At 42.5% G+C, this 23,248-nt stretch overlaps 1 protein-coding gene across 1 annotated transcript; it reads left to right on the top strand.

The window, feature by feature from the left end:
- Nucleotides 1-5,984: 5,984 nt before the first annotated feature.
- On the top strand, nt 5,985-22,933 carry LOC124272780. Its single transcript, XM_046707982.1, has 5 exons — nt 5,985-6,175; nt 13,946-14,740; nt 14,861-15,441; nt 19,250-21,388; nt 22,614-22,933. The coding sequence occupies exons 1-5, from the start codon at nt 5,985-5,987 to the stop codon at nt 22,931-22,933; spliced, it is 4,026 nt and encodes a 1,341-aa protein (XP_046563938.1).
- The last annotated feature ends 315 nt before the right edge of the window (nt 22,934-23,248 follow it).

The raw sequence follows: 23,248 nt of genomic DNA on the forward strand, positions 1-23,248 counted from the left end.
CTCCCTAGTCTGTCCCACAGTCCCTGAACCACATTATTTTCCCTACTGCCCAGCCCTCCCTGCAATGCTAAAGCCCTAATTGAAGCAAGTCTAGATTTCCTCAGGTTCAGGCTCCCAACTCACCAGGGCTACTTTCAGTTTAAATGAGTTTATTTGTTACTATCAAAATGATATATATTCAGGGACTAAGTGTTAGTCTACATTCTCCCGTACAGCTGTGGGCTTAATATCTGTCAATATGGCCAGCCGAGCCAGGCAAGGGAGTTAACAGTCTAGGGAAGGTTCTAGATGTACATTACGTTACCTAATGCATTTCTACTAGAATCAGGAACATGACTTTGAGTTTTTCGCTTCTATCATTGAGCGACTATTGTATTTGTGATGTGGGAAGACAGACAGAAGTGAAGAACAGGTATCATTCCAATATTCATAAGATGACCTATGAAGATTTGGGTTAGAACTGATCTTCAGCAACCCATGCTTGTCGTAAGAGGCGACTAATGACTCAGGTGGTCAGGCTTGCTGACTTGGTTGACACATGTCATCGTATCCCAGTTGCAATGATCATAGATCGATGATCATGCTGTTGATCACTGGACTGTCTGGTCCAGATTTGATTATTTACAGACCGCCGTCATAGAGCTGGAATATTGCTGAGTGCAGAATTTTACAACAAACCAACCAACCATAATCAGATTTGACCCAGGACCATCCAATCCTGGCACTGCGACTGTAAACCCTCTCTCGTCAGGAGGCCAGGTGGAGAGACTCCCCCCTACAGACTTTGTTCATACACATTGTAGATTGGTGTCCTCTAAATCCTCGAAGTGTGTCACACAACCCTGAAGGGACATTTGTCACTCTCCATGCCAACCAAGTCAGCGCACAGCTGATCCTGGTCTTGATTCTGGAAAGTTCATATCTTTGTAGTCACATCTGAGCCAACATTACTGGCCACAGTGTCACTTGAACAATTGTGTTAAATGCTGTTTTTATATTTCCACCATTTTCTACTCAAAAAGCAATACCAACATGATCAAAAAGTGAAAAAGCCTCCTTTAAGCAAGAATTCAGTGCTTCAATCTTGGCACTGCAATTGTCAATCGATTGAATGAGAAAAAAAAGACATCTTTTGGGCTTTTCTTCCACATGCTGCATAAAACAGAAATTGCCCGGAATGCTAAAATTAATTTCCACTACTTCTGCCTCTATTTTAGGAACAAATGTCAACTCATGATAAGAACATTTATCATAAAATTATTTCTTTGCCTCGTCTAAAAAGCTTTGGAATAATTGCGATCAAAGGCTCCAGACTTGAAAAATGTGTTTCTAACCTCCTGTCATAGAACCTGTTACATGAGCGACCTTAGTCTCTGTCGTTATATAATATCACATCATGGTTTGTCAATTCATGTTAGAGAAACCTTAAAATTACCCAGGCTATAGATGAAAGATAAAACATGAGGGTGCTGAAAACACATTGATCATCAGGCAACACTTAACAACTCATTGATCATTATCAAGCAACACTTAACAAACCACTGATCATCATCAGGCAACACTTAACAACTCATTGATCATTATCAAGCAACACTTAACAAACCACTGATCATCATCAGGCAACACTTAACAAACCACTGATCATCATCAGGCAACACTTAACAAACCACTGATCATCATCAAGCAACACTTAACAACTCATTGATCATTATCAAGCAACACTTAACAAACCACTGATCATCATCAGGCAACATTTAACAAACCACTGATCATCATCAGGCAACACTTAACAACTCATTGATCATTATCAAGCAACACTTAACAAACCACTGATCATCATCAGGCAACACTTAACAAACCACTGATCATCATCAGGCAACACTTAACAAACCACTGATCATCATCAGGCAACACTTAACAACTCATTGATCATTATCAAGCAACACTTAACAAACCACTGATCATCATCAGGCAACACTTAACAAACCACTGATCATCATCAGGCAACACTTAACAAACCACTGATCATCATCAGGCAACACTTAACAACTCATTGATCATTATCAAGCAACACTTAACAAACCACTGATCATCATCAGGCAACACTTAACAAACTACTGATCATCATCAGGCAACACTTAACAAACCACTGATCATTATCAAGCAACACTTAACAACTCATTGATCATTATCAGGCAACACTTAACAAACCACTGATCATCATCAGGCAACACTTAACAAACCACTGATCATCATCAGGCAACACTTAACAAACCACTGATCATTATCAAGCAACACTTAACAACTCATTGATCATTATCAGGCAACACTTAACAAACCACTGATCATCATCAGGCAACACTTAACAAACCACTGATCATCATCAGGCAACACTTAACAAACCACTGATCATCATCAGGCAACACTTAACAAACCACTGATCATTATCACTGAACAAACCACCGATCATCAGGCAACAACTCATTGATCATCATCAGGCAACAAACAAACCACTGATCATCATCAGGCAACACTTAACAAACCACTGATCATCATCAGGCAACACTTAACAAACCACTGATCATCATCAGGCAACACTTAACAAACCACCGATCATCATCAGGCAACACTTAGCAACTCATTGATCATCATCAGGCAACACTTAACAAACCACTGATCATCATCAGGCAACACTTAACAAACCACTGATCATCATCAGGCAACACTTAACAAACCACTGATCATCATCAGGCAACACTTAACAAACCATCGATCATCATCAGGCAACACTTAGCAACTCATTGATCATCATCAGGCAACACTTAACAAACCACTGATCATCATCAGGCAACACTTAACAAACCACCGATCATCTTTAGGCAACACTTAGCAACTCATTGATCATCATCAGGCAACACTTAACAACTCATTGATCATCATCAGGCAACACTTAACAAACCACTGATCATCATCAGGCAACACTTAACAACTCATTGATCATAATCAGGCAACACTTAACACCTATTTTTCATCGTCAAGACCACACTTAACAAACCAAGGATCATAACCAGCTGAATCCATGAACAGGGAGTGGATCCTGGCAGCTAAGCATGAACAGCCATCTCTTTGCCCACTGGCTCACAAACTTTCTGTGAAACAATACTGCCATCCACTTTAAGTCCCCTATGTCTTCATTACAGAAAGGTCATTAGCATGTCCTGCCCATTAGAAGGCAATACTGTGAGTTGATGTCTTCGTGACATACCTTGATGACCCATATCCAGACTACATTGACACTAAACACAGCACCAGGACCTTCTATTTCTGATACATTGTCTTGCCTGACACACAGCCATATGACTCTTTCTACACACAAGGAATATGCCCAACACAGGCATATATAGTGGACTTTAACAGTATGTCATGGGATGCAAATGTACTCCATGTGATCGTGACTCTTGATGACAGTTTTCAGCTTTAACTACTACTAATTCAAACAATTATTATATTAACATTCTTCTATTAACCAGTAGAAAATGTTCCATCCAGACCATATACTGAACTGGATAACAGAAGTGTTTGAAATTGAACAGGTTTCATGGGCCTTTGAGGGCATTTTTAATAGTATTTGAAGATTGGAAGCCTTTAAATAATAACTTTGTGTATGTTACAAGGAATCCTTGACTTAAATGCAGCTTTTCATATAGTGAAACAAAGTACCAATAAACACCATAATGTTTAATTTCTCAGCCACAAAGTCTATTCCTTATCTCTGACAATGTCAGACATAGGGATCACAATGTGAGACATGATGACCACAATGTCAAACATGAGGACCACTATGTCAAACATGAGGACCACTATGTCAAACATGAGGACCACAAGGTCAGTCATGAGGACCACAAGGTCAGACATGAGGACCATAATGTCAGACATGAGGACCACAAGGTCAGACATGAGGACCACAATGTCAGAGATGAGGACCACAATGTCAGACATGAGGACCACAATGTCAGAAGTAAAGACCACAATGTCAGACATGAAGACCACAAGGTCAGACATGAGGACCACTATGTCAAACATGAGGACCACAAGGTCAGACATGAGGACCACAATGTCAGAAGTAAAGACCACAATGACAGACATGAGGACCACAATGTCAGTCATGAGGACCACAAGGTCAGACATGAGGACCATAATGTCAGACATGAGGACCATAATGTCAGACATGAGGACCACAATGTCAGAGATGAGGACCACAATGTCAGACATGAGGACCACAAGGTCAGACATGAGGACCACTACGTCGGTCCTAATGGTGTCAGACATGAGGACCACAATGTCAGAGATGAGGACCACAATGTCAGACATGAGGATCATAATGTCAGAGATGAGGACCACAATGTCAGACATGAGGATCATAATGTCAGACATGAGGACCACTACGTCGGTCCTAAGGGTGTCAAACATGAGGGCCACAATGTCTGACATGAGGACCACAATGTCAGAGATGAGGACCACAATGTCAGACGTAAGCACCACAATGTCAGACATGAAGACCACAATGTCAGACATGAGGACCACAATGTCAGACATGAGGACCACAAGGTCAGACATGAGGACCACAAGGTCAGAGATGAGGACCACAATGTCAGACATGAGGACCATATGTCAGACGTAAAGACCACAATGTCAGAGATGAGGACCACAATGTCAGACGTAAGGACCACAATGTCAGACATGAGGACCACTACGTCGGTCCTAATGGTGTCAGACATGAGGACCACAATGTCAGAGATGAGGACCACAATGTCAGACATGAGGACCATAATGTCAGACATGAGGACCACTACGTTGGTCCTAATGGTGTCAGACATGAGGACCACAATGTCAGAGATGAGGACCACTACGTCGGTCCTAATCGTGTCAGACATGAGGACCACAATGTCAGAGATGAGGACCACAATGTCAGAGCTGAGGACCACAATGTCAGAGATGAGCACCACAATGTCAGACATGAGGACCACAATGTCAGAGATGAGGACCACAATGTCAGACGTAAGGACCGCAATGTCAGACATGAGGACCACAATGTCAGACATGAGGACCACAATGTCAGACAGAAGGACCACAATGCCAGACGTAAAGACCACAATGTCAGAGATGAGGACCACAAGGTCAGAGATGAGGACCTCAATGTCAGACGTAAGGACCGCAATGTCAGACATGAGGACCACAAGGTCAGACATGAGGACCACAATGTCAGACAGAAGGACCACAATGTCAGACGTAAAGACCACAATGTCAGAGATGAGGACCACAATGTCAGACATGAGGACCACAATGTCAGACGTAAAGACCACAATGTCAGAGATGAGGACCACAATGTCAGACATGAGGACCACAATGTCAGAAGTAAAGACCACAATGTCAGACATGAGGACCACAATGTCAGACAGAAGGACCACAATGTCGGACGTAAAGACCACAAGGTCAGACATGAGGACCACAAGGTCAGACATGAGGACCACAATGTCAGACAGAAAGACCACAATGTCAGACGTAAAGACCACAATGTCAGAGATGAGGACCACAAGGTCAGACATGAAGACCACTACGTCGGTCCTAATGGTGTCAGACATGAGGACCACAATGTCAGAGATGAGGACCACAATGTCAGAGATGAGGACCACAAGGTCAGACATGAGGACCATATGTCAGACGTAAACACCACAATGTCAGACATGAGGACCACAATGTCAGACATGAGGACCATATGTCAGACGTAAACACCACAATGTCAGACATGAGGACCACAATGTCAGACGTAAAGACCACAATGTCAGAGATGAGGACCACAAGGTCAGACATGAAGACCACAATGACCACAATGTCAGACATGAAGACCACAATGTCAGAGATGAGGACCACAATGTCAGACATGAGGACCACAATGTCAGAGATGAGGACCACAGAGGACCACAATGTCAGACATGAGGACCACAATGTCAGACATGAGGACCACAATGTCAGACAGAGGCACCCACAATGTCAGAGATGAGGACCACAAGGTCAGACATGAGGACCACAATGTCAGACATGAAGACCACAAGGTTAGATATGAGGACCAGATGTCAGACGTAAACACCACAATGTCAGAGATGAGGACCACAAGGTCAGACGTAAGGACCACAATGTCAGACATGAAGACCACAATGTCAGACATGAAGACCACAATGTCAGACATGAAGACCACAATGTCAGACATGAGGACCACAATGTCATACAGTAGACATGCTATGTGAGCCAGCTCACGCAGTCCAGTTATCAAGTGATTAATGAACAGAGTTTGTCAGATACTGGGTCACAAATCATGTTTCTCATGCTATTTCAAGCTTGATGACACTAAGAACTTTTAACTGCAAGCAATAAAATCTGAAACCTGAATCTTTGCTAAATATTGATTAACTGTCACCACAGTGAACAGCTATGATTTCAAAAATATTCTTTTTCAATTTGTCTCATGTAAGCATTAACATTTCCCATATAGCTGGGCATTTACAACTCTGATGAAAATTATTTGATATTTTCTATTCTTTCACCCCCGTTTTCCTTGCCCTCTGTTCAAACCTGCTCACGTCTGTAGTGCCTATGAGAAACGAAGACTAGGTCCAATGTCCAATTAAACCAAGACATCTTTCCGGTAGTCCACCCTGTAATATTGATGGCGTCTCATTTCACAATGAGATCTTGATAAAACCCTATATTTGAGCAGTGTCTGAGTAGACTGAAGTTGTGTAGATGGATTTAATGCCGTCACTGGGATGCAAGGCTACTATATGCTTTTCTGGATGGAAATATATCATTCTTATACTCGTCTTGGTCAGCATGAGGCACAGTATGCAGTGTCCACTAGTTGGGTGAGTGAGTGAATGAGAGAGAGTGGGTGAGTTGGTTGGGGAGTGAAGGGGCAAAAAGATGGGGGTTGGTGAGTTGGTGGGTGAGTGAGTGAGTGGGGGAAGTTGGTTGGGAAGGGAGGGGCAAAAGGTGTGTGTGGAGGGGGTGAGTTGTAGAGTTGTAGGGGAGTGTGTGCATGTGTGTGTGGGGGGGAGGAGTTGATTTGGTAGGTGAGTGACTATGTATGTTGTTTAACAGAGTGAGAAAATATGTTATAATGAGGACTGTCTCAGTAACATAGCTTGATATATATATGCCGATAAATGTTTTAAGATGCTTGCATTTGATGATTGCAGAAGCTGCATTAAATTTTTGGATTGTTGATATTCATAAAAGTGTAAAGGTATATACAGTCGCCGCAATACTTGATATTTATTACAAATAAGTAAGAAGTGATATTCATCTTCTATATATGGCAATTTACAGATATTACATAATCTGTCATTTCTAGCCTCACTAATATACCTGCCAGTTTCTATTCGTAGTTTATGAGACCCGATCTAAACTGAGCAAGCGTACGCGTCTTTGTTTAAAAATAGCTTACTATGAAGATATAAGATTCAACACGGAACATAGGTTTAAACAACGTGTATCAAATGTTTTTGTGCCTTTATTAGTGCAGAATGCCAGTCCTGTTGATACGAAACTTTGGAGTCTACCAAGAAATTCATTTAAAAATAGCGTTTCACTTGAAGACCATCTGTTCTTGCCAAACAAATCCAAATCCATAGACTTCTAATATATGCTTTATCCTAGATGCCCAGCTCCTGCAACCATTACTTTCCATTTTGTACAAGCATGTTATAACATTTCTTTACATATCGCTCATTTGACATTTTCAATATTTTACACCAATATTTGATAGACCTGTTGATGGTATAAATATACAATGGATATCTTCCACATTAAGCCTCGCACAACATGCTTGAAACAGAGGATTTAATTCCTAGAAATCGTTTACAAGCTGCTACATGTATAACTTCTATTTAGTTAACAACATTCAGTCCCCATATATTTCTGCTCCATTATAATAAAAATTGGACAAACTTTGGTGTCGAAAATCTTAAAGAACAAGTGAAAAGGTAATGGCTTAAACATTGACAGTGATCTAAAAATACCAAATAAAACTTGCTTAGCCTGCAGACATACATTTTTCTGTAATTGCCGTGTTTGGTCCATACTAATGACCTACTGAATAAAATACCTAGATATTTGGATATTTGTACCAGGAAACACATTCTATTTGTACACCATTATAGAACCATTTTTCATACTTCGACAGTCTTCCACCTTTCTTAAAGACTATTACCTTTGTTTTTTCCATATTTACCGTCAAACAATTCTCAGAACAAAATATCTTTAGGACATCAAGTCTTTTCTGTAAACCAAACACTGTATCAGAGATAAACACAACATCATCAGCAAATAAAAGAAGAAATAACTGTACAAGTTCAGGATGAAGCTGAATTCCTGGTAATGCAACATGCTTCGATTTCATAAGCTAGTTCATTGATAAGAATAGAAAAAAGAAGAGGGCTTAGGATACACCCTTGTCGTAGACCCAATGGACAATCAAAACATGTTGATAAATTATTTTTGAATTTGACACACGCTTTAACACTTGCATAGAGGGCTTGGATTGATTTAAGCATTTTGCTGCTTACTCCTCTTAGCCTTAAAATATTCCACAGTTTTGTCCTATTCACGAAATTCGAAGGCTTTGGAAAAGTCTATGAAACATGCATACACTTTACCTCTCCTTTTGAGAGAGATAGCGTTCAATAATGGACTGTAGGATAAAATGTTATCAATAGTACTGTAACCTTTGCGAGAAACCCCGCTTGCGATTCAACGATTTTTTCATAGCAAAGAGCACCAAAATGTTAGTCTATTATTCAGAATATGTATGTACAGCTTGCTGAAGATACTTATGTAATTGATATACCTCTGTAATTGTTAACTACACTAGAGTCCCCTTTTTTATGTATAGGTACAATAAGACCCATACACCCGCGATTCTGGAAAATACCTTTCGATCAAACAGAACATTGAATAGCAACTGAATATAGGGAACTAAAATATCCTGTGAGGACTTAAAAATTCTGATATGATATGATCAGGCCCAGCACTCTTGGATGATTTTAGTTCTTTAATCGCACAGATCTCATCTCTTGTAATAGGAGCGTCAAGTATACTAGGGCTCACTGTGCAGCTTGACATGTGCATTTGTAAGAAATGTTAGTGTATAAACAAAAAAGCATGTTAAACAAACATGTTAGATGTAACATTATGATATTGAGGAACATGTAACATTAGAGTCAGGATCTCAGATCCATAGTTAGAAGACCCATGTAACACTTTAAGTGTTGGTTGATACGTAGGGTGTAACGTTAAATCAAACTAAATGCAGCCTGAGATTTTTAGTGCCTTGATGGCAATACACTGATAGCAATTCTAATAAAGAATCAGTAATATAAATGTTGGAATCAACATTTATCTGACATTTTGTTAATAGTATAGTTTCTTCAGTTTAGTTCCTTCACTTGTTAAAATACCCACAATATCCAGCACCACCTGAGACATGGCAATTCACCATTTATACAGGGGGGGCCTAATACACTGATTTTATATTGTGGACACAGTGGCAAATGACAGCAACTCACCATTTATACAGAGGGGGCCTAATACACGCCTACAATGAGTTTATATAGTGGACACATTGGCAAATGACAGCAACTCACCATTGAATCCACCAACCATCATCAGATCACTGTTACTGACAACTTGAAGCTAATGTTAAGTGTCAGGGAATGGATACATACATAATAAATGCCATAATTTAACAGAGCCATATCTGTGGTAGTTTGGCTATTATATAAACGTAACAATTTTTAGATTGAATTATCCAAAGACATATATATGTCTTTGAATTAGCAGAACATGCTTTGAGCCGGATATATTATAAGGTATCTTTAAACTTTAAACACTAAGATCTGTTAGAAATGGGAGGGTATACAGTTGATTGCTGTATCTCGCTTAGTTTATGAGAAAATAAACACACCTGTCTAAATCACTACAGATAAAAAAATGCCTAGCAGAACAGGAAATACAGTATAAATAGTGAATTATCATGTCTAGCAATGTTTTATTTCATTTTTGGCATGACTGAGCTTAGTTTTATGCCTATTTTACCAATATTCCAACAATGTCACGACAGACCACTGAATGGGCTTCACACATTGTACCCATTTTGGGAATCAAACCGGGTCTTCAGTGTGATGAGCAGATGCTTTAACCATTACGCTACTCCACGCCCCTTTTTAAATTATTTTTTTATCATGAGCAACAACTGTAGATATAACGTGTGGATGCAGTTTGTCCGTATATATCTGTACTAACAGTAGACCAGTATACTCCCACCCCAGATTCATGTGGTGTACATTTGGACCTGGGTAATCAGCTCCAAATAGAATATAACACGTTATATTTGGGATTACACTTTCTTAGTAAAGTACAGTTTTTTGTACTTTGTTAGGTTGAGTCCTATCCGGGATTCACCAAATAGAATAGTCATTTTGCATATCATAAATGAGCAGAACAAGTCCAAGACAGTCTTTCAGGAACTTGCAGAAATTCTACATTATATACAAGAAATTCTACATTATATACAAGAAATTCTACATTATATACAAGAAATTCTACAATTCCCATTGATAAGCTGTGAAATGATGTATCAGCTGTGCACATTTCCCAGTGACTATTTCCAAGTCACTTGGTGATGGGTTCACACAGTTCAGCAATACATATTCTGTATTCAGTAACAGTGCTGTGCAGTCTGCCAAAGTCAATCAGTCAGTGTGTGTTTCAACAGCAGCAGTGAGCAATGTATGAGTGAGTGAGCAGCAGCAGTTGAGATGTGTGGCTTATGCTCACTCATTGTTTGACAGCGGCAACATGTGTGATGTGGGTTGTTGACCCCAATTGTTTGACAGCTATCAAGTTGATCAAGTTTGTGATCATGAAATGTTTGACAGGAGCAATATGTTTGATGCAGTTTGTGTTCATTAATTGTTTGACAGGAGCAATATGTTTGATGCAGTTTGTGTTCATTAATTGTTTGACAGGAGCAATATGTTTGATGCCGTTTGTGTTCATTAATTGTTTGACAGGAGCAATATGTTTGATGCAGTTTGTGTTCACTAATTGTTTGACAGGAGCAATATGTGTGATGTGGGTTGTGTTCACTAATTGTTTGACAGGAGTAATATGTGTGATGTGGGTTGTGTTCACTAATTGTTTGACAATATGTGTGATGTGGGTTGTGTTCACTAATTGCTTGACAGAAGAAATGTGCAGTGTGAGTAGGTGCTGGGCTATCAGTTGCATGTTACAGAAGTGTATGGTTCCTCATTGAAAAATACAAAATGTTCAGACTCTAATCCTGTTTGAATCAGATTCCTTGAGGCATGGATAGGGACTACAGATGAATACAGTTCCATTTACAAACAGAGCATTCGGATTTCTTTTCCTCATAAAACCTACTAATGATCAGCACTATAGAGAACTAAAAGACTAAAGAGAACGTCTTCCCATCCCCAGCTGCCTCCAGCACATCCAAGACGGATATGCTAATAAGATGGCCATTTCTCCGTTAACGGGCCACGGAAGCAGTAAACCACTTGTCCACCTCAAGCAATAAAACTTGTTTTTACCACTACTGCTACATACAGGAAAAGGGAACCAAATGGTCCCCACAAGATATTTGAGTCTCTAAAGTTTCAACTCACAAACATCAAGCCAACATTGCCCTCCAGGAAGTTGTGTTAGAAGCTCATCTAAGGTGGCACGACACACTCTCAACACTTCACTTCCACACAAGGTGGTGTTTTCATATTGATTTTTACCATCATATGACTACAAACCCTGGTCCTTTGAGGTGTACCTTTTTGTTTTAAGGTGCCTGTTTTACAAGTCAGATTCAGCTTGCGTGATCCAAATTCTATACCCGAGTTGTTTACATTCTCGCAAACACAAATAGGGTTTTACAGACATCAGACTAAAAATACATTATATGCCCCCTGAAGGACAGAATCTATGTACACTTCCACAAGAAATATTTCAAAGTCTTAATTTAGGAATGAATGCAATAAATTGAATCCATACTTTGAAAGTCAGTTGAATTCTATTGGTGTTGAAGACAAACAAAGCCGTGGCATGTGTGCAACAATGGACGCAAATGGTCAAGTTAGCCACTGATGTCAGAACCCACTTTGCCCTCCATTGTGTCACGACCATATTGTCACCTCTCTGGGCATTGGAAGATGAAATTGAAAGGTGTTAGAAATATGTTATCAGATTTCCATCCAAAGTTTTTCAATCGGAGGCAGGTGGGGATGTCATGATTAATTTATTGTGACCTAATCTCCAATTTGAGTAAAACATCTTTTCTAGATAATTGGTGTTTCGAAAAAGGCAGCATTATATTTAATGGAAATTCCACAAGTCTTGATTACAATTAAGGCTATGTCCATGAGAAATAATTTGAGTTTGCACGAGATGTGTATACCAATTTTACAAAATACCAATTTTACAAAATTATAATATTGCATCTTGCTTTTAATGGATTGAGCGATCGCCACCGATAAAACTCTTAGTCACCAATAGTCAGTGCATGAAGCATTGATTGTGCTACAGACATGTTTGTACTAGGTATCCCTCACCGGGAAGTAATTATTTCAGAAATCTAGACACTCATGGAGAATGTCAAACCTAACATGACATCATGACACTGACAACTATCAATCACTCTTCCACAAACTTTTACATTGCCCCATTTTCAGAAAGTGTTCAGTTGCTGACTTCATAGGTTATTACTGCCATGTCTGGATGAGATTCAGTGGTGTTTGTCATTCATATCATTCTTGCAAGATGTCTGCGACACCAAACTTGAGAGCTCCACAAGACAGCCAAAAGTGGCACTTTCTGAACTAAATGCTATTTTATAGTGTTTTTATGATACTGAAGATTTAGAACAAGGCATCCAAGTTTAAAAATAGTAGATTTGAAATTTCAGTGGAATATCCCTGTAAGGATAGACAGTGATTATTGCTCAGATTTATAGAATTGAAAAATCAAACAAAGGTAAAGGACATACATGATTTACATTTCAACCAAAATGTAAAATAGTTGTATGAAGCCAATGGAATAATACATAATTCATTAGCAGAATTACGTACATGTACCGATCCGAATCTTGCACCAGTAGCACATGGAGCAGACGCAGCAGCAGGTGACCTTTCACTATTTGCAATGGAGATAACAAAAATAGCTTTACTATAAATATATCATAGATATGAAGTATCAATAATTACGACCATTGCTGAAGAAGAGCTATCAAGAGTCAAGAAAGTATGAGTTTGAAAATATCACATTTCCCATTGGATTTCACCATAACATGTGACTAAAGAATAGCATGAGCTCCTTGAACTCCATATACTGGTGCAACAATGTAGTTATTGGCTCCTTAAATCTGTTTCAGCAAATTGGTCTAATATCTATTTTTGATCTGCCCTCAAATATCCTTCATTTCTGTTGGTTATACAGAGACACTGTGATTCCACTGTACAACAATTCCTATGTATTACCATAACAGAATTCGAGGTTAATTCTAGCAGAACAATCAAGAATGTGTTACTCTCAATTTGAAACCTATAAATGAAACCTGCAGATGAATATATCAATAACCTACATATTGAGTCACATAAATTTGGCAGCTTACATGAGAACTGTATACACTTAATATCAGAATATTATTGGTTCCAAATTGAAAATACCAGGTGAGAACTGCTCAGAATTTAAAATAGTGCAGTTTTATCCTGCAAAAAGATTCCCTCTTTGTGGAGTTTTCTGGAAGACTAGCTGCCAGCCATGTTGTGTACGACCTCCCAAGTATTATGACCAGTATAACTAGATACCAATCCCATTGTAGCTACGTCATCATCCAGTTATCCAACTCAATGTCTTGTTACACAGAGAGTCTAGTGAACTGGTACACTGGGTCTCACCAGCAGCACACCACTAAGTACCCTTCTGGGCAGCACACAACCAAGTACCCTTCTGGGCAGGACACCACCAAGTGCCCTACTGGGCAGCACACAACCAAGTACCCTTCTGGGCAGCACACAATCAAGTACCCTTCTGGGCAGCACACAACCAAGTACCTTTCTGGGCAGCACACAACCAAGTACCCTTCTGGGCAGGACACAACCAAGTACCCTTCTGGGCAGGACACCACCAAGTGCCCTACTGGGCAGCACACAACCAAGTACCCTACTGGGCAGCACACAACCAAGTACCCTTCCCTTCTGGGCCCTTCTGGGCAGGACACACACAACAACCAAGTACCCTACCCCTTCTGGGCAGCACACAACCAAGTACCCTTCTGGGCAGCACACCACCAAGTACCCTTCTGGGCAGGACACCACCAAGTACCCTTCTGGGCAGCACACAACCAAGTACCCTTCTGGGCAGCACACAACCAAGTACCCTTCTGGGCAGCACACCACCAAGTACCCTACTGGGCAGCACACAACCAAGTACACTGGGCAGGATACACAACCAAGTACCCTTCTGGGCAGGACACAACCAAGTACCCTTCTGGGCAGCACACAACCAAGTACCCTTCTGGGCAGGACACAACCAAGTACCCTTCTGGGCAGCACACAACCAAGTACCCTTCTGGGCAGGACACCACCAAGTACCCTTCAAGGCAGGGGCAGCACAAGTAAGTACCTTCTGGGCACACAACCAAGTACCCTGGGCAGCACACAACCAAGTACCCTTCTGGGCACACACAAGGCAAGTACCCTTCTGGGCGGGCACCACCAAGTACCCTTCTGGGCAGCACACCAAGTACCCTTCTGGGCAAGTACAGCACACCAACCAAGTACCCTTCTGGGCTGGACACCACCAAGCAGGGACACCACCAAGTACCCTTCTGGGCAGCACACCACCAAGTGCCCTACTGGGCAGCACACCACCCCTTCTGGGCAGCAAGTACCCTTCTGGGCAGCACACCACCACCAAGTACCCTTCTGGGCAGCACACACACCAAGTACCCTTCTGGGCAGGACACACCACCAAGTACCCTCACTGGGCAACACAACCCTTCTGGGCAGGACACCACCAAGTACCCTTCTGGGCAGGACACCACCAAGTACCCTTCTGGGCAGGACACCACCAAGTACCCTTCTGGGCAGGACACCACCAAGTACCCTTCTGGGCAGCACACCACCAAGTACCCTTCTGGGCAGGACACCACCAAGTACCCTACCAAAGTGGGGCAGGACACCTGCCAAGTACCCTTCTGGGCAGGACACCACCTGGCAGCCTGCCCTTCTGGGCAGCTGGGCATACAGGAAGTTTCTGGGCAGGGACACCACACAAGTTCACAGAAGCAGAACACACAACCAAGTACACCACCAAGTATGTTACCCTTCTGGGCATACAGGATTTACATACAGAAGTTTACAGAAGCAGAACATAAGTATGTTATTTTCACACCAGGTTTCAGCAGCAGGATACCACCAAGTACAATCATTGATGCCATAACATCAGACACAGCCAGCAAACCATGAACTCTGTGGGAATCATTGAAGCATAGCATAGACACAAAACTTCACTCAGGCCCCAGACTCATCGATGTGACAAACAGCTGAAGGGTGTGAGCCACTGCTCTGTGTACATGTAGAATACATACATCCAGGAGGTTGTTCAGGTGCTGCTATATAGAGTCCACTTCTATTTCTATACAGTATCTCCTGCACAGTATATTGTACATGTATGTGTGTTGATATGCCTGGGACAAGACACTGAACAATTGTCTGCTCTGAAGCATAGAGTAACAATATGCACCACATACCATAAGCTTGCATATTGTTTGGCTGAGTAACATATATGATCATAAAGAAATGAAACTTTTTTCTGAATATACTCAAGTGCAAAAACATAGACCTGAAGAAGCTAGTTTCCCCAGGACTGACACAGAGTCACGGACAGTCTGCAGTATGGATGAATTTTTTACAACCCTGGCAAACAAATGTGTAAAGGAAGTCATTGAAAATCAATGTGTCTATTTTCTAACCACAAAAAATTAACCTTAGTTTGATATGGCGTACTTAAGGGGCAAGACCTTTTCTGATTTCCGTGAGCATTGGTAATGAATCTTAAATCCATATGATGTGTACACAGGGGAATAGCACCAACTCACATTCATCACATCTTCCAGAGATGCTTTATCCACAGTAAGCAGTAATTCTCCTGTGGTCTCATTTAATACTCCACACAAGCCTATCAAATGTTTCATTTTCAACTTTAACCCCAAATCATTTAACAGAGTACAATATTCAACTGTGTCTGTACTTCTCAAGTGATGAAACATGTTGGACAGAAATACTTCAACCTGACAAGGTACCAGATAATGGCTGTGGCTATTTCATACATGGGGTACCTATCAACCGAAGTTCACCAGATTCAATAACCCTGTACACTGCAGTAGTCTCTGGCCAGTACATCCCCTACTGTCCTCTCCACTCAGTCTTTACTAAAGGTAATGCTGTGACCTTAACCAACCAAGATTTTCCACAGGTTCCGAATCTCCCATCTCACTGGATTTCTTTTCAATTTAAATGTAGTTGTTAGTTTCTAACAAAATGATATAATTTCAAAGACCAGTCCAACCCTGCAGCAGTAAATAAAAAGGAATAAAACTGTTGTTGTTGATGAAAGTTTTCCCCTAATTGTTTTCATGTATCGTGTGTTAATGATGACAAGAGTAGTACAATGTGTTTTGTAAGTGATTGTTATGCATCAATGTGTGAGAGCAAATAGCAACAGGAAAAACCTGCAATCAAGCCTCTTGAGCCAGTTCAGCTGTCATGATTGGTTGCAATAAGCACATGAAGATTGGGATTCCTCCTCCAGTGTTTCCTGGGAGATGATTTTAATAGAGAAAGAATGCATTCTCAGAACTTCATGATAATGGTAGAATCTGGATCAGAACACATGCCTTGAGCCCCAAGTTAAAGTGACATCATTGTTGGAATAAGTTTCAGCTGCAAGGAGTATCCAATGGCATGGTGTGGAAAACACAGAAAAATACATTCTTTCTTGATTAGTATTGATACATTTGGTCCACTGAATACATGCTGATGACAACACAGCAAGTAAGCACAGTACACACCACACGATTATACTACGATTATACTCCAAGGCAAGAGTTATGGTTTATTCATTGGTAATCTTGTGAATGAGCTTTTGCATTTGAACCTGAGACAATGTGTGTTATAATGGTCAAAGAAATGCAACCAAGTAGTTCATGTTTGACTTGCATGACAATATTGGAGACAATTCAACAAGAATGTTCATTTTCAAGCCCAGACAACCAGATGCTTATCATTTCCATTAAATGGAGTTTTAAGATGTGCAGAAGTCAGAAAAAAACTCTATTCATCATTCTTGAATGACTTTCCACGACTTGGGGAAAGTGACCGACAGAGAGCTGTGGGAATGATTCAGTCTGGTACCTTGAAGTGTGTCATTGCTTGTTGATTCAGTGTCAACAAAAACACCATTCGGTAAAACCAACCAAGGTTTATCTCCGCAGTGGTCATCCAACTTTAATGACAATGGAATAGAAACATGCGCCTCTAGCACAGGTACCAGCCAGCAACCCTTACAGCACGTACCATACCTGGCAAAAGAGGTGTATCTTCGAGAACAGTTAACATCTCAGGTCTATGTTATCCGTACAAAATGCCCAGCCCCACGGCCACTCACGATGCCAGAACATCATCTCCATGGAGCAGGCAACACTCGTGATAGGGGGTATTTGAGTGAGTGGAAGAGATTTCTCTTCATTGATGAATCATGTTTCCGTCTTCAACAGACTGACAGGACCCGTGTCTACAGGCACACAGGTGAACCTTACATCAGACAATGTGTTCTGAAAGGGGACTGTTTTGGACGTGGTGGCATTGTGATCAGGGGTTGGGTATCAGCTGCAGCAAGAATGCCAATGGTTGTGACAAAGGTGAACTTGAAAGCTGTACGGTGCTGAGACGAGATTTTCCAACTGGCCACTTTACCATTTTTGCTACAGGACTGACCTTTAGTGACGTTTCAACATGATAACCTCAGACGAGACATTGCTCGAGTTGTACGACAGTATCTTAATCCGAATAGTGTTAAGTGTTACCCTGGCCCATTGAACATGTCTGGGATGAAATTGAATGACATTTACGACATCATCTGAATCTCAAACAACGCTGCATTAACTCTGCCAAATTATTCCTCGGATATGGAATGATCTTCCCCAGGACTTTCATTGATATTTAGTGTCCTCAATGTGGTGAAGGTGCCAGGCCTGCTTCAATGTACGCTGCAGACATTTTATGTATACCCGGGATGATCCAACCGATACAATCATTATCAAGTGTTGTTGGAGTCCAAGCATGTGTTGTACAACAGATACTATCTACTCAATGCATCTTTTATCTGGTGCACAGGTTAGATCACAGTTGAAATCTAGCTAATGAATCCTTTATTTAGTACACAAGTCCTGGCACGCGTTATACCAAAGATATAATCTAGTAGAACACTGGGTTATGATGTATTTTTAATTATTTTCACAACATTGTCAGATCAATGCTTCATTCAATATCCCCAGGCTACCTTAATGAGATTAACCCAGATGTATGTATGCTCTGCAACCACCAGCGCTATCAAAACATGGATCCAGTTTTTCTGATGATAATCAGAGGCACCAGGACATGACACGCTGTTAAATTTCCATCCACTTTAATATTTCTTCTGGATGGAATCTTCATGATTGCCTGAGACAAGTGTAATACATGGGTGCGGCGACTGCAGCCAGAGCAGACAACATGGACAAGGCCAGCTGATGTCCAACATTTCAGGTTCACATATTGTAATAATGATGAATCACACGGTCTACTCCATACTGGGAGAAGTTTCACAGCTGTCTGTTGGTCTTGTCAGAAAGGTTTCTTTTCCCAAGCCAGCATACAGCCATAAGTGTACAGCGGAACTGTAAGTATGCCTGACTTTCAGCATCCACTGTGGTGCTGGTGAACCACCTCGTCCCTGTGTGGATGAAGAAGTATGTTGCTCATGTGTCAGAGCTGCTAATTGAAAACTGTTCTTCATCAAGTACCCTGAGGGCAATACCCAAAACAGGCTCCACAAAGTACCCTGTGGGCAATACACAACACAGGCTCCACAAAGAACCATGTGGGCAATAACCAACACAGGCTCCACAAAGTACCCTGTGGGGGATACACAACACAGGCTCCACAAAGTATCCTGTGGGGGATACCCAACACAGGCTCCACAAAGAACCCTGTGGGGGATACCCAACACAGGCTCCACAAAGAACCCTGTGGGGGATACCCAACACAGGCTTCACAAAGTACCCTGTGGGAGATACCCAACACAGGATCTACAAAGTACCCTGTGGGGGATACCCAACACAGGCTTCACAAAGAACCCTGTGGGGGATACACAACACAGGCTCCACAAAGTACCCTGTGGGGGATACCCAACACAGGATCTACAAAGTACCCTGTGGGGGATACCCAACACAGGATCCACAAAGAACCCTGTGGGGATACCCAACACAGGATCTACAAAGTACCCTGTGGGAGATACCCAACACAGGCTCCAAAAGTACCCTGTGGGAGATACCCAACACAGGCTCCACAAGGCTCCACAAAAGTACCCTGTGGGGATACCCAACACAGGCTCCACAAAGAACCCTGTGGGGATACCCACAGCACAGGCTCCACAAAGAACCCTGTGGGGATACCCAACACAGGCTCTACAAAGTACCCTGTGGGGATACCCAACACAGGCTCCACAAAGCACCCTGTGGGGATACCCAACACAGGCTCCACAAAGTACCCTGTGGGGATACCCAACACAGGATCTACAAAGTACCCTGTGGGGATACCCAACACAGGCTCTACAAAGAACCCTGTGGGGATACACAACACAGGCTCCACAAAGTACCCTGTGGGGGATACCCAACACAGGATCTACAAAGTACCCTGTGGGGGATACCCAACACAGGCTCCACAAAGAACCCTGTGGGGGATACCCAACACAGGATCCACAAAGTACCCTGTGGGAGATACCCAACACAGGCTCCACAAAGTACCCTGTGGGAGATACCCAACACAGGCTCCACAAAGTACCCTGTGGGGGATACCCAACACAGGCTCCACAAAGAACCCTGTGGGGGATACCCAGCATAGACCCCACAGTAAGAAGTACCCTGTGGGGATACCCAACACAGGATCTACAAAGTACCCTGTGGGGATACCCAACACAGGCTCCACAAAGAACCCTGTGGGGGATACCCAACACAGGATCTACAAAGTACCCTGTGGGAGATACCCAACACAGGCTCCACAAAGTACCCTGTGGGAGATACCCAACACAGGCTCCACAAAGTACCCTGTGGGGGATACCCAACACAGGCTCCACAAAGTACCCTGTGGGGGATACCCAACACAGGCTCCACAAAGAACCCTGTGGGGGATACCCAACACAGGCTCCACAAAGTACCCTGTGGGGATGAACCCTGTGGGGATACCCAGCATAGACTCCACAAAGTACCCTGTGGGGGATACCCAACACAGGATCTACAAAGTACCCTGTGGGGGATACCCAACACAGGCTTCACAAAGAACCCTGTGGGGGATACACAACACAGGCTCCACAAAGTACCCTGTGGGGGATACCCAACACAGGATCTACAAAGAACCCTGTGGGGGATACCCAACACAGGCTCCACAAAGAACCCTGTGGGGGATACCCAACACAGGCTCCACAAAGTACCCTGTGGGGGATACCCAACACAGGATCTACAAAGTACCCTGTGGGGGATACCCAACACAGGCTCCACAAAGAACCCTGTGGGGGATACCCAACACAGGCTCCACAAAGTACCCTGTGGGGGATACCCAACACAGGCTTCACAAAGAACCCTGTGGGGGATACCCAACACAGGCTCCACAAAGAACCCTGTGGGGGATACCCAACACAGGCTTCACAAACAACACTGTGGGGGATACCCAACACAGGCTTCACAAAGAACCCTGTGGGGGATACCCAACACAGGATCTACAAAGTACCCTGTGGGGAATACCCAGCATAGACTCCACAAAGAACCCTGTGGGGGATACCCAACACAGGCTTCACAAACAACACTGTGGGGGATACCCAACACAGGCTCCACAAAGTACCCTGTGGGGGATACCCAACACAGGCTTCACAAAGTACCCTGTGGGGGATACCCAACACAGGCTCCACAAAGTACCCTGTGGGGGATACCCAACACAGGATCTACAAAGTACCCTGTGGGGGATACCCAACACAGGATCTACAAAGTACCCTGTGGGAGATACCCAACACAGGCTCCACAAACAACACTGTGGGGGATACCCAACACAGGCTTCACAAAGTACCCTGTGGGGGATACCCAACACAGGATCTACAAAGTACCCTGTGGGGGATACCCAACACAGGCTTCACAAAGTGAAATTCAAAACTGGTGACCACAGACATCCACAAAATAGCGCAGTCATCTTCCTGGGGTTCACGACCTCAAGAGTTTTTCAAAATTACTTGGTCATAAGTTTACAATCTGTCACTCATGGGTTTTAATGCCAGCAAACCAGCAAACCCTTTCTGATATCATTGAAAATCTGCGCAAAAAGCAGAGTCTTTGTATGAATGTAGGCATGTGTTAATCAAACAGTGTTGATACCAGGAAACATATACTCTGCTGGTGGAACCATCACAAACACATACAAAGGCAGGTGAATTATTCATCTGAAACAGCACATGGAACATATGGAAAAAGTCAAAAGTTATGTCACTGGTGCAATAATTTTTGGACATGTCCACCATGTTGGTACTGCTTTTTCATCCATCCATCCATACATACATCCATACATACATACACAGGATTCAAGGACAGTATTTGCAATAGACCAATTTACACAAAATTTTGCTTAACATTCATTTCAGGATTATTTCTTGTTAAACTGACACAAAGTTTGATGTATTTTACACAGTGACCTGATGTTTGATGAATGTTTCCAATGACCTAAGTGAGGAAAGCTCATATTGACCCAGGTCACAGCCGTATTCAACATTGAAAAACACATTGAATATGAAAGTTAATAGCCAACCAAGTTGGAAAATATTTTTAAATAGATAAACATAACATAACTGATGAATAAGCCTCTGTGATTACCACTGATCCGAATTGTATTACTGCCATTAACAATTACCATTTTGATCAAGTAGAGTATTATTCGCCAATTTAATGAACTATGCAATCTGTCTCATCGTCTGCTTCCCAGTATTAAATATTCATGTTAGAGAGGGAGAGAAGATAGGTGACCTAAGGTTGGCTATTATCTGTGGGAGAACAAATGTACGTGCTTGACCCCAAGGAACTGGCATCCCTCTCTTGTCCCTGGGATCACTAGGACACCTGCCCTATCCGAAGGACCTCCTTGACATGCCGACTGCCCCCAAAACCTCCTTGACACATCGCTAACCCCCAGGACCTCTAGGACACCTGCCCCACCCAAAGGACTTCCTTCACACCTCCCCTACCCCAGGAACTATAGGACACCTGCCCCACCCAAAGGACTTCCTTGACACCTCCCAGGACCTAAAGGACACCTGCCCCACCCAAAGGACTTCCTTGACACCTCCCATACCCCCAGGACCTCTAGAACACCTGCCCCACCCAAAGAACTTCCTTGACACCTCCCCTACCCCCAGGACCTTAGGACACCTGTCCCACCCAAAGGACTTACTTGACACCTCCCCTACCCCCAGGACCTCTAGGACACCTGTCCCACCCAAAGGACTTCCTTGACACATCCCCTATCCCCCAGGACCTGCTTGACACCTCCCCTACCCCATCCTCTAAACCATTTCCCTAGCCCCAGTAAGTCACAGACACCTTACCAACCCCTAGGGCCCTTCCACTACCCCAAGACCTGAGGGACCCCTCCTGAACCAATTTCTGAGTAAGCCTGTGGGTTTCGGTTTGGCAGGAAGTTGGTGTCCCCATAAGCTCCTGGTATATAGATTATGTCATATCATTCAACACTTATGTACATCTGATGTCATCAGCACAAGACAGTGCCTCATGATATAGTTGTAGAGTTGTCTATGTGTTGACTCTTGG

Source organism: Haliotis rubra, unplaced genomic scaffold (genome assembly GCF_003918875.1).
Source record: "Haliotis rubra isolate DU_JTF1 unplaced genomic scaffold, ASM391887v1 Scf173, whole genome shotgun sequence".
Taxonomy (NCBI): domain Eukaryota; kingdom Metazoa; phylum Mollusca; class Gastropoda; order Lepetellida; family Haliotidae; genus Haliotis; species Haliotis rubra.

Excerpts from the sequence above, each read along its gene's own strand:
- LOC124272780 (XM_046707982.1), top strand. The coding sequence starts at position 5,985 with ATGTCAGACATGAGGACCACAATGTCAGACATGAGGACCACAATGTCA. Across the intron at positions 6,176-13,945 it reads TCAGAGATGAGGACCACAAG|CTACGTCATCATCCAGTTAT; the intron begins GTCAGACGTAAG and ends ATCCCATTGTAG. Across the intron at positions 15,442-19,249 it reads ACAACCAAGTACACCACCAA|GCTCCACAAAGAACCATGTG; the intron begins GTATGTTACCCT and ends TACACAACACAG.